We start from the raw sequence: 14,828 nt of genomic DNA, 5'->3' as shown, positions 1-14,828 counted from the left end.
ATTCTCGGAATGAATACACTTTCATCCTCATACTTTCCTGTAAAAATTATTGCTTCGATAACGTTTCTTTGCATGGTTTTTACTCGTAGTCTGGTGTCATTACACAATTTTGGGGGATTTAAATTACGCAACAACATTATTGGTGCACCAATTTTTATATGAAGAATATAAGGTGGTATTCCCGGAGTGTTGAGTATGTGTAGAAACTCGACAGGATATAGTGAACAGTATCTTCTAACTCTATGACTGTATCTAGACTTATAAGCTACAGAAAATTCGTTGGGATAGGAATACCATAAAATCCGTTCTTAGTGGACGTCTATGTCACGAAAGAGGTAAGTATGCGAAATTTGAAGTTAATCGGACCGATAGTTTCGGAGATTTCGTGATGAGTCAGTCAGTGGTAAATCGTTTATATATACCATGTGTGTTTGTACCATCTAGGCATATACATATCTGTAGTATGACAGAATACATTCGTTTACTAATGCATCTAAGCGAGAGGTATTATATACATGTATTGAACATTAGTTGGAAGACGCTTGGAGAGTGGGAGTTTTTTAGTTACAGATAACTAGTAAGTTCATCAAAACTCCCACTGTCTGCATGCATACAACAGAAGATCTGTCGTATCGTATCGGTACTCTTACAACACAAGTATATAATACCTCTCGCTTAGATGCATTACTTGTCATACTACAGATATGTATATGCCTAGATGTTACAAACACACATGGTATATAGAGAAGATATATGCAATTAAGAACTAACCTCCATATTTAATACACATAAAAAGGCAATGATATAAGTAATAAACAACTCATAAATTTTAATTTGAAAGTAATAAGACACAAAAAAACAACACATAAATTTCTATTAAAAGCCATAATCCTCTGTTACAAATTTATAACTTTTGTTTCTCATTGTTTACAATTATTGTTTAAATAAAGTGCTGTTTTTTTATTTTCATAAAAATAACAAAGTATAATAAAAAAAAAACAACAACTTCTAGAAAGGTAAAAATATACGTAAGTACTCTTAGGGAAAAAAAGGGTGGTATAATTGGTATTTGAATTCACACCTTTACTCGCATTCATTCAAAAACTTTTTATGGTTTTGTTTTTGTTCATGAACATTTTAATTTAATTTATTTTCAGTGAATAGTCATAAAAATATTTATCGTTTGCTGTGTAATATTAATTTTTTATAGATTAATGGATTAATGCTATTTTTAACCGACTTCAAACAAAAACGGAGGAGGTTATCAATTCGACTGTATTTTTTTTATATTTTTTTTTATGTTTTTTACCTCAGAACTTTCGACTGGGTGAACCAATTTTGATGATTCTTTATCCATTTGAAAGCTCATGCTTCCCGTGTGGTCCCATTACATTTGGTCCAGTTCTGACAACGGCATTCATGAGAAAATCATAAAAATCTTAAATTTGCATTAAGTATGCACGACAGGAAGACGAATAACTCAATATCACGCCAATCGATTTCGATGATTCTTTTTTTAGTGACAAATTAGTTAGTGTACTTCAGATTCACTAAAAATCACTAAATAAAAAAAACTTTTAACTAAAAGAAAATCGACTTCAAAAGAAAAACTTTTCCAAAGGAAATTAATATGCACTAAAAAGTAAAAAAATAATTTATTATTAGTTAAAATTATTATTATTTTTGGAGTCGGTGTCAGCCAAGGAAACAACTCTGACAGAACAGTTTGCTACATTAGCTTGGCTGAAACCGACTCCAAAAATAACAATAATTTTAACTACATTTATTATAAATTATTTTTTTACTTTTTAGTGCATATTAATTTGTTTTGGAAAAGTTTTTCTTTTGAAGTCGGTTTTCTTTTTGTTAAAAGTTTTTTCAATATTATTACCTAGATTGTAGGTAAGAATGCAAAATCGCTCATAAAAACATCGATGACAAAAAAAAAGACAAAACATTCAGGCGATGCTTTTCAGTGAGTGCCCAAGCCTCACACCCATACGTTATGCAAAGAAGAACACACGTGTCAAATGTTTTTCCTTTAATTCTACGGCTTAGTCTTTTGCTCTTCGTTATTTCCTTTAGTGACCAGAACTTTCTCAAGCCATTTGCTATTCGTTTGTCGACTTCCTTGGACATCATGTCAGTGGGAGCAATTATTTGTCCTAGATAAGTATACTCCTGAACATATTCAAAACTAATATCATCTTTTTTTATGTCTACCATTGTGGAGTTAGCCATGAATTTTGTTTTACTAGGCTTCATTTCTAGGCCAACCTCTCTACTTTTCATATCTAGTAATTGAATCATTTCTACTCTAGTTTCTTGGGATCTTCTTCCATTAATATTATATCGTCAGCGAACCTCAAGTGACTCAGACGTCTGCTATTGATATTAATGCCATAATAATACCAGTCAAGTTTCCTGAAGATACTTTCTAGTACAGAATTGAACACTAACACAGCGTACAGCCTACTTCTAAAGATTTTCAAAAACCAAGCTCAATTTTCTGCCCGTGCAGTGAGAATTCTCCGCCCGAAATGATAAAAAAAATTTAGTCTACGCTATTGGAATGATTGTAATACGTCAATCATATTGCGTTATTTTGTAATAAAATCATTACAATTTTTTCGATTTAAATCCTACTGGAATTATTAATAATTTTGTACACAAATCATAATGCACCAATTTTGTAGTTTTTTACACATATGTGTCACGTTTCAACTTTTTAAACAGTTTCCACGATATAACTTATCATTTTTATTGTAAACTATACTGACTGGCTGACCAGATGACATGATCCAAAAAGCTTAAACACTAACATTTAAACAAGTCATGGTGAATATGAAGTTTAAGAACCAGACCAATAACTTTTTACTTAAGTAAATATTTTCATTTATTGATACATTACAGTCAAGTTTATTTTATACAATATTATGATAAATATTTGTCTTATTATATACGTCTCTACATATGGATTAAATTCACGGCGATAAAAACTATCATCTCGATAAGTTAGACGAATTTGCAGGTCCCTTTGATGTCTCATTTAACCAGGTTCCACTGTAGTTTTTAGTAGAGTGGCTATTATATACACGTCAAAATCTAGAGTCCGTTCAAATTGAAATGAGACCAACCGAGAAAGAGTGTGCATATTTGAGAACATATATTAGCACTTTCTTCGGAGTATAGACCTACGTATTCACACTTTCTTCGTTGGCATCATTTCAGTTTGAAAAGTTCTATCATATAACTCTTCGTTTCAAATTCTGGAGTGAAAACGTCAACTTTCTACCAGAAAGTTAAAAAAATTCCATATTACTTAAAACAATTTTATGGTTATTATTTTATACAATCACATTTGGCAACTATCCAATAGCGTATTAAAATATGTATTTATATCAAATATAAATTATGAAGTTGTAGTTTTTTTGTCAAAAATTTTTTGTTAACATATTTATGTGTTAAGTTGCATAAAGTTTATGGAGAAACACAAATATTAAATGAATACCATAATTCAAATTTTCCATTGTTTTCACAGTGGGAAAAATTATGGTGTTAAAGATTTACTGGTGTTAAATTAAATAAATTCATACTGGTGATAAATTGGATCACACGGCGGGGATCACATTTATTTTCTAACTTTAAATATGTAGATAATATTTTTAAATTTAAAAAAATATTAGGTATTTATGTAATTTTGTCACTTATTTTCACAATTTCTAATGCAACAAGTTTAATTAATTGTTATTATACCATGCATATATGTAATATGCAAGGTATACTAAGTTTAGTCCCAAGTTTGTAACGCTTAAAAATATTAATTTTAGGAACAAAATTTTGGTATAGGTGTTTATAAAATCACCTAATTAGTCCATTTTCGGTTGTCTGTCCGCCTGTCCGCCTGTCTGTCAACACGATAACTCAAAAACGAAAAAAGATATCAAGCTACATTTGCATTTCAACACAAAAGAGCATCGTTAGTTCAGTGGTAGAATGCTCGCCTGCCACGCGGGCGGTCCGGATTCGATTCCCGGACGATGCATATAATTTTTTTTCAAATGGATTTCCAATCTTTGGGAAAATTTCAAGCATCGTAACCAGCAAGGTAGGCGGAATCATTTTATCTATGGGCGGAATTTAAAATAATAATGGGTATGTTCTTCAATAGAGAGAAGGATTGACTTGTTTAATCATAGGACGTTCCCATCTCTTGACTATCCAGCCCGGTTTTCAGAATCAGATGGCGTAATTTATCTTCGTCTGTAATATTATTTAAGTTGGAATATTCTATTTCCACGTTAACATTATTTGGCGAGAGTGCGCAACTTTTTATACCATGCATATATGTAATATACAAGGTATACTAAGTTTAGTCCCAAGTTTGTAACGCTTAAAAATATTGATGCTATGAAAAAAATTTTGGTTTAGGTGTTCATAAAATTACCTAATTAGTCCATTTCCGGTTGTCCATCCGTCCGTCTGTGGGCACGACAACTCAAAAACGAAAAAAGATATCAAGCTGAAATTTTTACAGCGTACTCAGGACGTAAAAATTGAGGTCAAGTTCGTAAATGAGCAACATAAGTCAATTGGGTCTTGACCTATGGGTCCGTAGGATCCATCTTGTAAACCGTTATAGATAGAACAAAAGTTTAAATGTAAAAATGTCTTCCTTATCAAAAAATAAACAACTTTTGCTTAAAATATTTTTTCGTAAAAATCATTGTTAACCCGTGAGGGCGCAAATTAGGCGTAAATTGTATAGAATGTATTATTATATGGGGATATCAGTAATGTGGTAGAGTAATCAACATTATCTATGCATGATATTTCAACAATTAAGTCAGTCAATTGTTTGTTTTCACTTGTTTTTCAATAATTTCAATTTGACATTTACTATACCATTTACATGTGAATATTTGAAAATTAGTCACATTTTAAATAAAACTCATGATTTATTATAACACTGCTACAATCGATTTAGCTGTCCTCTCTACAAACTATGCTTCCTTGTTAATACGATACTATAGGATATGCTATATACTATGAATGTTATAATTTTGAGTTCAATATGAATTTTAATGTACCTACATGAGATAGATTGCTATTGTTAATACCCTTGAGACAATATTAGTCCGGTTTGGTTTGTACGTACAAATTAAATTCGATATGCATATTTTAATGTAGCTTATGGTATGAAAATATTCTTCCCACAAAACGAATCTAACATAAATCTAACAGGTCTCATGGGTTGATTTCATTTTACTAATTTAACAAATCGTTATGTTAATTATCAAATTTTTATTTACTTAATTTACTTTCTTTTTTTTTGTAAATTTTTTTAATGATTGAAACGTATGAACTTATTCGTTATTTACAGCTCCCTATTTTAATGGTCTGGGACATACAGCCTTCTTTTAAAGCTTTTAGCCTGCCTATGACTGCTGTATTGACTGCAGCTATAAGTTATCATTCATTTTTCCAACAGCGATGGACATCGATTGGGAAATAGATGTGGATTTTTTCGAGAAAATAATATCAATCATATTGATATCTTACACCGTTTTGTTCTTATTCCAATTTAAAAATGTAAAAATTTTATTTGATTTATCATCACTTTTATTTCAACCACTCTTTATTTTTATACCATGTATAAGTTTAGTCCGCTTAGTGTGTAACGCTTAAAAATATTGATGCTACCAACAAAATTTGGGTAGAGGTGTTCATAAAATCACCTAATAACCCCATTTCCGTCTGCCTATCTGTCGTCTGTCATCACGATAACTCAAAAACGAAAATATATATCAATTTGAAATTTTTATGGCGTGCTAAGGACGTAAAAAGTGAGGTCGACTTTGTAAATGAACTAAAACAAAAGGTAAGACTTGATTGATAAGCTTGATAATCTTAATTTACTGGTATCATTTTCTGCTATCAATAAGGGAACATCGTGTATACTATTTTTTGAGTTACTGTATAGTTTGGACAAGCATCGTATATGACTTCACAAAGAAATAAATTGAAAGGTTTTGATTGATATTGTGGGTTAGTTTTTCATTAAAAATTTGGTAAACAATAAAAAACTGCAACATATGTATTGAAAACATAATAAATATTATAGTTCGAAGCTATGCTCGCTCATACGACTTGGATATCGATATATAACACAGAGAATATAGAAAATTGAACGTGTTATATACATTTTCTGGTTATTTATCAAATTGGATTTGTTTTGAACTTAACTCTGTACTGCTATAAAAAAAGGAAACTGACACCACATAAAGGATTCATGTTTTAAATCGATTCGATGAAAATTTTATGTTCATTTTATAAAAAAAAAGAGTCGTTGTAATTGAGATAAATGATATTTTTATCGCTGTTGATAGATCTTCATTAAAAATTATCTAAGAAAAACTAGACAAAAAAAGCACTCTGATTAGAAAAAAAAAGACGCGAATAAATAAATTAGGGGAAAAAAAGTTACACTGTAGTAAACAGATAAAGTTTAAAAATGATACTGTTTTGGAGGCTAGATAATGGTCTAAGAGACGGTATAAGGTCGATCTTCACCCATTTGATAACCAGATGAGACTTATTTTTTATGAAATATTATTGATTTATAAACACACTTAAAGTTTTACTATGGAAAAATGTACATGACTATTTTTAAATTTTATCAATTTTTTCCACGAACAGTTTTTTGCAGGCAAGCCTATTCCATTATGTTCGTCATTAAATTTTCTTTCTTCTGATGTCAATTTCGATTGGTTAACAAATCGATGCAGATCTGTTCCTACCATACCAAAATGTAAGTCAATATAGGTAGCTACACCGATCTCTTAACCAATCGAAATTGGTATCAAAAGAAAGATAATTTAATGACGAAAATAATAGGATAAGCTTGCCTGCAAAAAACTGTTCATGGAAAAAATTGAAAAATAGCCATGAACACTTTTCAAAAGAAAAACTGAATGAACACTTTGCAAAAGACTGAGTGAATAAATCAGTGGTAACTTAAAACACATGAAGATAGATTATCGCGTAGTTCTTAAAAAAGCATCAAATGTTTATTATAGTCATTATATTGTATGGAACTGTATCGGTTATCGATTCTATTTGATAGATGTGTCATATTTTCTTTTTTAATTTTCATGTCTAGACCATGTGAAAAAATATTGAAAGTATTTAATCATTTTGTCACGTTCAAATTTTGTGAAATATTCATGTCACAATCAGATTTGTAATTACTTTTATAATATATTAAAAACATATTTTAAGAATGTAAACAAATCACGTTATACCGGGTGTAATCAAAATATTATTAATTTTCAAATGTTCTTTTTGAGTTATCATTTTCGATTGATAAAAACACGCTTTTTTTTCGTAAAATTTAAATTATTTCTTGTAATCCAGATCAATTCAGGATACAGAGAGTGCAAACTATTAAATCTAAAAATAAAATCAATCTATTGATGAAACTTAACCTTATTCGGGATTCCCAAGCGAAAATATTGACAAGTGGTTGTGAAGACCAACAAATAGACAGAGTCATATAATAAATAATGATTGATGTGCAATAATTAATCGGGTATAAAAAGTATAATCCGAACAAGACACAATACTATTCAGAGAAGACATTTATTAAGAATACTGAAGAGTAAGTACTGAGACTAAGGGTGTTTAACGACTTAGAACAGGATTGCTGAAATAGGAATATTATAATATTATAATGATCTACTCCTCAAATGATTAACAATAAGGTCGTAACCGTTACTTACATTGTAACGAACTCTTGGATCAACAAGTAATGTTCGTGCTAAACTGCTTGTACTGCCACTGGCACCTTTGGTCTGGGAAGTTGTAGTATGTCCTTTCAATGATGCTACTGATCCTTTTAATAGGTCTGGTTTATCAACCTCAGGTCCACCAAATTCTTGTAATTGTTGGAGCCAACAGCATAGCATAGCTTCAATGCCTTCATCAACCTAGAAATAAACAAAGCATAGAATTAAAAAATTGTAAAATAATAATTAATTTTAATTGTTATTTGGCGTGGTATAGTATATTACACTACATGGATAGAAAGTTGGCGAAGCCGAGGGAATCGTGGCAGTTCAGAGCTCTCAAACTTTCTGCCCGTGTGATGTATAATATTTTGCTTTATTTTCGGCCGAAAGTACGTACTTGCTGCGTCTGTTTGAAGGCCGAAAATCCCACTTTTTGATGATTATAACGTCTTAAGCTTGCGAAGGTCACTGAACATATGGCAGAAATGAAAATTCAATATGGCTACCACCAGACTTCTGCAAATTGAGCGGGTTGCAATCGCCATGTATGTTGAATTGTTAACGGACACGAATAAGCGGGTCAAAAGGTAGTAATTAAATAAAATGAAAAATTAAATTGAATTTTTCGGGTGATAAATACATAGATTTAAAAATAAATTTTAAAACAAATGCAATCAATAAGATAATTGTGCAACGTAGTACAAAGTAATTGTAGAATAGTTTGTAGAAAAGGAAAATTTTATTGCATTTAGTGATAGTCGAATAATTTCCAATATACTCTTCGTGTAATATAATACTATTTGTCATTATATACACTACTATAAATCTGTATTGAGATACTTTAATATCGGATGTAACAAAAGTCAACATTTACCAATTGTTTGTGTGGTTGTCCAGGTGGCAGCTAACTGCAAGTTTCCGAATATGAGTACATTTTTGAAAAAGCTTTTCACGATTTTAATATTAGTGCCTGAATGATCGAGCTTTACTCGGTATTTTTATAGTTAAAAATACACAAATTTTATCACTAATATAAGAACTATTTAAAATGTCTTCACACAAAAATAGCAAATTGAATGTCACATGACAAGAATTGCTGATTTTTATCGAAAAAACTTATTTTTTGAGTTCAAGCGTATGTCAATTTAATAAAACCACCCGTTATATAAAATACGATCATCGGTACAAAAGCAATAGCGAGAGAGACATGAGATAAACCATTTCTATACCAGAAACTGGAAAACAATTTTGTCTTCATTCTGTTATTTTATATTCCACTAAATATAATTTGATTCAAGTTGATATTTTTCCTTCATTTACCAGGAAAACTTTGTGAGACACATTACCAACAATAAAATGATAACAGCAAAAGATTTAGGTTTAGTAATCAAATAGTGTGGAGTACTATTTACTGTATAATTCAGTGAACATACAATCTCATTTATAAATAACATGTGAGTTAAATGATATTAACAAACCAACCGACACGATCGCGGCAGGGAAGTATTATATATGTATAGCGTAATATTAATTCAAGTATCATGTGTTTGTATTTTGGGAAAAATTTCTAAAAGCTATTCTAAAGTGGAAAATTTTATTTTCAAAATTCGAATTTTTGATAACACAGGCAAATTTGATCCGATCTTATCGCAATTTTTTTTGAAACTCGCTAATTTTGGGCCATTCTTTTCATCTGTCATGCCCATTTTCCGTTAGCTATCACTAATGTGCTTAATTCAGGGACCAGGTCTTCACATTCTTGAAATCTATTAGAGCTAGGTTAATTTTGATCACAAATTTGAAAAGTATGGCCCAAATTTAGTAGGATTACATACTTGGTTTATCAAAATTGGATAAAATTTGGATGTGATGGAGGAAAATTAAATTTTTTGGATTCTGATGACGTCATTAAGTTAAAAAAATCGATTTTTTTGATAGCACAGGCAAATTTGATCCGATCTTATTGGAATTTTTTTTGAAACCCACTAATTTTGGGCCATTCTTTTCAGCTGTGATGTCAATTTTTCGCTAGCTATCACTAATGTGCTTAATTCAGGGACCCGGTCTCCACATTCTTCGAATCTATTAGAGCTAGGTTAATTTTGAACACAAATTTGAAAAGTATGACCCAAATTTAGTAGGATTACATACTTGGTTTATCAAAATTGGATAAAATTTGGATGTGATAGAGCAAAATTAAATTTTTTGGATTCTGATGACGTCATTAAGTTAAAAAAATCGATTTTTTGATAGCACAGGCAAATTTGATCCGATCTTATTGGAATTTTTTTTGAAACCCACTAATTTTGGGTCATTCTTTTCAGCTGTGATGTCAATTTTTCGCTAGCTATCACTAATGTGCTTAATTCAGGGACCAGGTCTCCACATTTTTGGAATCTATTAGAGCTAGGTTAATTTTGATCACAAATTTGAAAAGTATGGCCCAAATTTAGTAGAATTACACACTTGGTTTATCAAAATTGGATAAAATTTGAATGTGATATAGCAAAAATAAATTTTTTGGATTCTGATGACGTCATTAAGTTAAAAAAATCGATTTTTTGATAGCACAGGCAATGTACTCTCGTTTCGACTCTGTGAGTACTGACGGGTTAACAATTTCGAAACAACAATATTTTTATTACAGTGTTGTATTACTTGTAATTGCTTGCTCCGGTCCTGCCATATATTGGATATGAAACGACCATATCACACAAACTCTCACATGGGAGTGAAAATGAGTTTCCATGCTACATTTAATAAAATAGTTATGTAAATAGAACTTACCCGACGTGAATCTGTAACCGATGGAAATACAAAATCTGTAGCCGTTAATAATATTTTGTATGGTCCTTTTCCTAACCGTTTTTTTACCACATGATATCTGTAAAAAAAGAAAGTGAAATTATATTATATTTTACCAAAAAGACTATTTTGTATCAGTTTGTACATTAAATGTTTGATACGTAGGGATTTAGCGATGACCGATATACTTTCTATTAGATTAACTGACCTGTAAAATCCTTATAAACAAGGATTTTGTTATAAAATAAAATAATTTAATAGATATGATATGTCTACGAATAGACGTAAATTCGTTATTTTGGATTACAATATTTTCTAAAAACTAGCTTAATACCCGCCTGCTTCACTGGGCTAAAAAGTAAAAAGCACCACTGTATAGCCTCCACCTCTCTTAATCTCACTTATTTCCTTCTATAATACTCGAAGGGATTGTTTTACACAGCTAAAATATATGTACAGTTAACATTTTTTTTTTATATGAAAAAAGTTCGTACCCGGTTCGTACCCGAAATACCCTTGGCACCAGGCATCTCGGATATCAATTCTGTCGCGACATTTGAGACCTCGGAGATTAATTCTGACGTAAAATTTGTGTTAAGCGATCCCAGAAACCCCCAGGTAACAAGTTTGGAATCATTTTCATCACTATAAACCGGTTTGTGAATTTTGTCTTTTTACGGTTAATTTAAAATGAAAATTGCATATTTTAAATTCTTTATCAATCAATTTAGGTCACAAAATTTCGTGACACTCTAATGAATCGAATGCCGACAACCGTATTCAAATCCAACTAACTGTACAAATTTTTCGAACTTTGAACGTTTTTAGTGTTTTGTTTCTGCGACTACGAATAAAATTCATTTTTTTAAATTAGTAAAAGCAAACAAATAATGCTAATATTTATCATTCCACAAAATGTTTTTGTTCTATAAATGGTTCCATGTTTTAATACCTTTAACGTATATTTTCCATTTTCAATCATATTTAGGTATGAGATGGCATTTATTATGTTTGCATTGTAGTATTAAACCACGCTTGTATAATAGAAAAATGAAAATAAACAAGCAAATAAACAAATAAATACGTACAAAGCATGTACGAGTATTCGTATATATTGGAAATTATACAAACATATAACTAGAAATATGTATTACACATGTTTATAATACCAGAAAAGATCAATTCAAATCGGTTTCGAATGAAACAAGTGAAAACAAACAATTGTCTGAGTTAACTGTTGAAATACCATGTAGAGGCAGTGTTGATTACTCTATCACATTACTCATACATACATGTCACACAAATATAACTGATATTCCCATATAATACATACTATACAATTTGCGCTCTCACGGGTAAACAGTGATGTTTACGAAAAAATTGTTTCATACTGGTTGTTAATTTTTGTATAAGGAACATTTTTTACATTTAAATTTTCGTTCTATCTGTAACGGTTTACAAGATGATTCCTCCGGACCCAAGACCCAATAGACCTATGTTGCTCATTTACGAACTTGACCTCACTTGATATCTCTTTACATTTTTGTGTTATCGTGATATCAGACGGACAGACAGACGATAAACAGACAGACGACAGACAGACAGAAAACCGGAAATGGGCTATTTAGGTGATTTTATGAATACCTATAAAATTTTTAAGTTAAGCGTTACAAACTCCAAGTGAAAATTATTAAACTACTTTCAAAATATGTCGTTTTATTGAGATTTCTCCACAAGAGCAATGTATTTTATTTATATCGATTTTCAATGATATTTTTCTTATAATATATTTATACTTTTATATTTTCTTTGAGTAAAAGTCTACATATATAAAAATTTTGAGCCTTTAAATCAATTATTGTTGCATGCTCATATCCTTAATATATCAGATTCGTTTCGTTCTAAACAAATTCGTATATATTACTAGACTACAAAAATACATTATTTTGTTAAAATACCATGAATAAATTTTTGATACAATTTAAACATGAAAATTCAATTTAAAGCAGAAAATAAAATACCTACACTATCAATGTACGTATAGCTCCATATGGATTCTAGTAATAAATGTTCATTGAACAAACGCAGGGCTGTATTAGGGCTGTCTGACTGTACTCTCGTTGCTTCTTGATTCTTTGATATATATTCATCATTATCTATCTATTGTCTACTCACATTCATTGTGTACATATTGATATCTACCCTTTCTATTATTTCCATGTTGGCGTTTGAAAAGGATAAATATAATATTTATATATATTAATATTTCTCAAAGTCAGTTTGTTGATTTCTTTGTTTACGCCAAAAAGGAACCTTAGAAGTAATCTATGTAATTTTATACATAGATGCATATCGATATCTGAAAGCTCGGTGAGAAATATACAGTGTGACGCATTTAAGATGAAGACACCCTCATATTTTCGTTAATTATAGGAATATCGATTTGAAAATTTCCACAGTCATACAGGGAAATGGGTCACATTTTTTAAGATATTTAACCGAAACCTGAACCTTAACCTCAGCCTACTACAAACTGACAAATAAGGCAAATTCATAAAATTTTGCCTAGTACCAGAGATGGTTAGAGATATCGAAAAAAATTATTAGAAAAAGTTGCTTAGAATGTTTTTTATGCCCATAAACCGATCATGCTAGTAACCGCAACCATATCCGCTAGTAAACGTAAAATTCGTCCAACTGGATGGTTTTTCCTGATCATTTTTAGTTTTGGTCTTATACCAAAATAAACTTATATTAAAACTTCTACGTTCTCAGCGATGAAAACGATTAGCTGTATATTGTTCAATTTTTGGATTTACGACTATTGTAATATTTAGGTGTGTATCTATTCGTGTTTATTTCCATTTACGATAAAATATCGAAAATGTTCAATTAAGTTTTTCTGTACTTGTAGAAGTAAATTTCTGTACCAGTATAAGTAAATTTAAACTTTGAATGTGGATCACTCTGTACTCTAATGTTTGATTAATCAAGCAATACTGCAGCAACTATACATTCAGATAGTGGGTTAAATTTCATATTTTACTCCAGGAAAATTGGACGTTTGTTGACGTAATGATATGGATTTTTATTATTTAAATTTTTTGGAATCGTATTTTATTAACCACGAAATGCAAGTAAAACAATCAAGAGAGTTTTTAAGCCCTTATTGCAACTTATATTTTGCCTATAAAAAATGTGTTAAAACTTATAGGCCTTGTTGAGGATTTTGTTTAGTATGTAATTTCTATGTTATATTTCTAATAAAATTGCTATACACAATAAAAAGAAAGTTAATTACATTATATACAGGTTGTTCTATAATTGACTGCAGACGTCTTCAATTTCTGAATTAGCTAAAAAAAAAAAGAAAAAAAAAAGCTCTCGGCCAAATTTCGGTTTGTGGCCTAATTTGGGAGATAAAAGTAGGGCAAAATTGATAAATATGTTTTATTTTTTTCTAATAACCCATAAAAACAACCAAAGTTTTGGTTTTATCTCATTCTAGCAAATCAGAATATAGCATGAAGTAGCTATGGTATACCATATGTAGCTATGCCATAGCTTATAACTGATAGACACACTGACCTCATTGTTCTTATCGGATCTCTCTGTTTAATACCTGCCTTTTTCTTGGTTTTCATGCAAATACCCAATTTAAATCTTTTTTGCTTGGACTATTTGAACATTATAGATAACTACACTGTTTGCTGAATATAAATGTATAGTCATAAGCATATAATACGTATAATGTATATTATGGTAATAATAATATGATGGATGCTATGGCCTAGTGTATTAAATTAAAATATCAGTTTTAATGTTCGTTTTTAAATACTCTATTGAGTGATTCATCTCATTCAATTTTTAAAGTGTAAAGTATTTATATTTTTAATTATAATGTTATGTAATTTGTTACCGTAGGTCCTCGCAATAAAAATAGTTAAGCTCACAGCTTATAGTTTTTATTTTAAAACAGACCTGCAACTCCCTGAAAATTTTTTACTATTTTAGTTCTTTGATGGTGCCTTACTCCAGGTGGTTCTACACGTTACTTTTGCCTGAAAACCTAGGTCAAGTTTAATGTCTGCGTAAGATGTGAGCCTATAGAACAAACATTTTTTGATTTGACCAAGCGTTTTTATCGATGAAACTTATTTTTTTGTGTTTCATCCATATGTCAACTTAAAGAGGATTCCCTGTATAAGTCTATGGATTGTATATATGGTTTAC

General features: G+C 30.3%; 1 protein-coding gene across 1 annotated transcript in view; it reads right to left on the bottom strand.

The window, feature by feature from the left end:
• Nucleotides 1–14,828, bottom strand: part of LOC123291477 — a 93,119-nt gene that overhangs the window by 16,904 nt on the left and 61,387 nt on the right. Inside the window, exons 8-9 of the mRNA XM_044871780.1 lie at nt 10,578–10,674; nt 7,782–7,988 (exon numbers count right to left, since the gene is read on the bottom strand). Of these exons, the coding sequence (XP_044727715.1) occupies nt 7,782–7,988; nt 10,578–10,674 (304 nt within the window). The remainder of the gene's footprint in view (nt 1–7,781; nt 7,989–10,577; nt 10,675–14,828) is intronic.

Source organism: Chrysoperla carnea, chromosome 2 (assembly GCF_905475395.1).
Source record: "Chrysoperla carnea chromosome 2, inChrCarn1.1, whole genome shotgun sequence".
In the NCBI taxonomy this organism is placed as follows: Eukaryota; Metazoa; Arthropoda; class Insecta; order Neuroptera; family Chrysopidae; genus Chrysoperla; species Chrysoperla carnea.
Note: the sequence above shows the minus strand (reverse complement) of the source record. Positions and strands in the feature narration are given on the sequence as shown.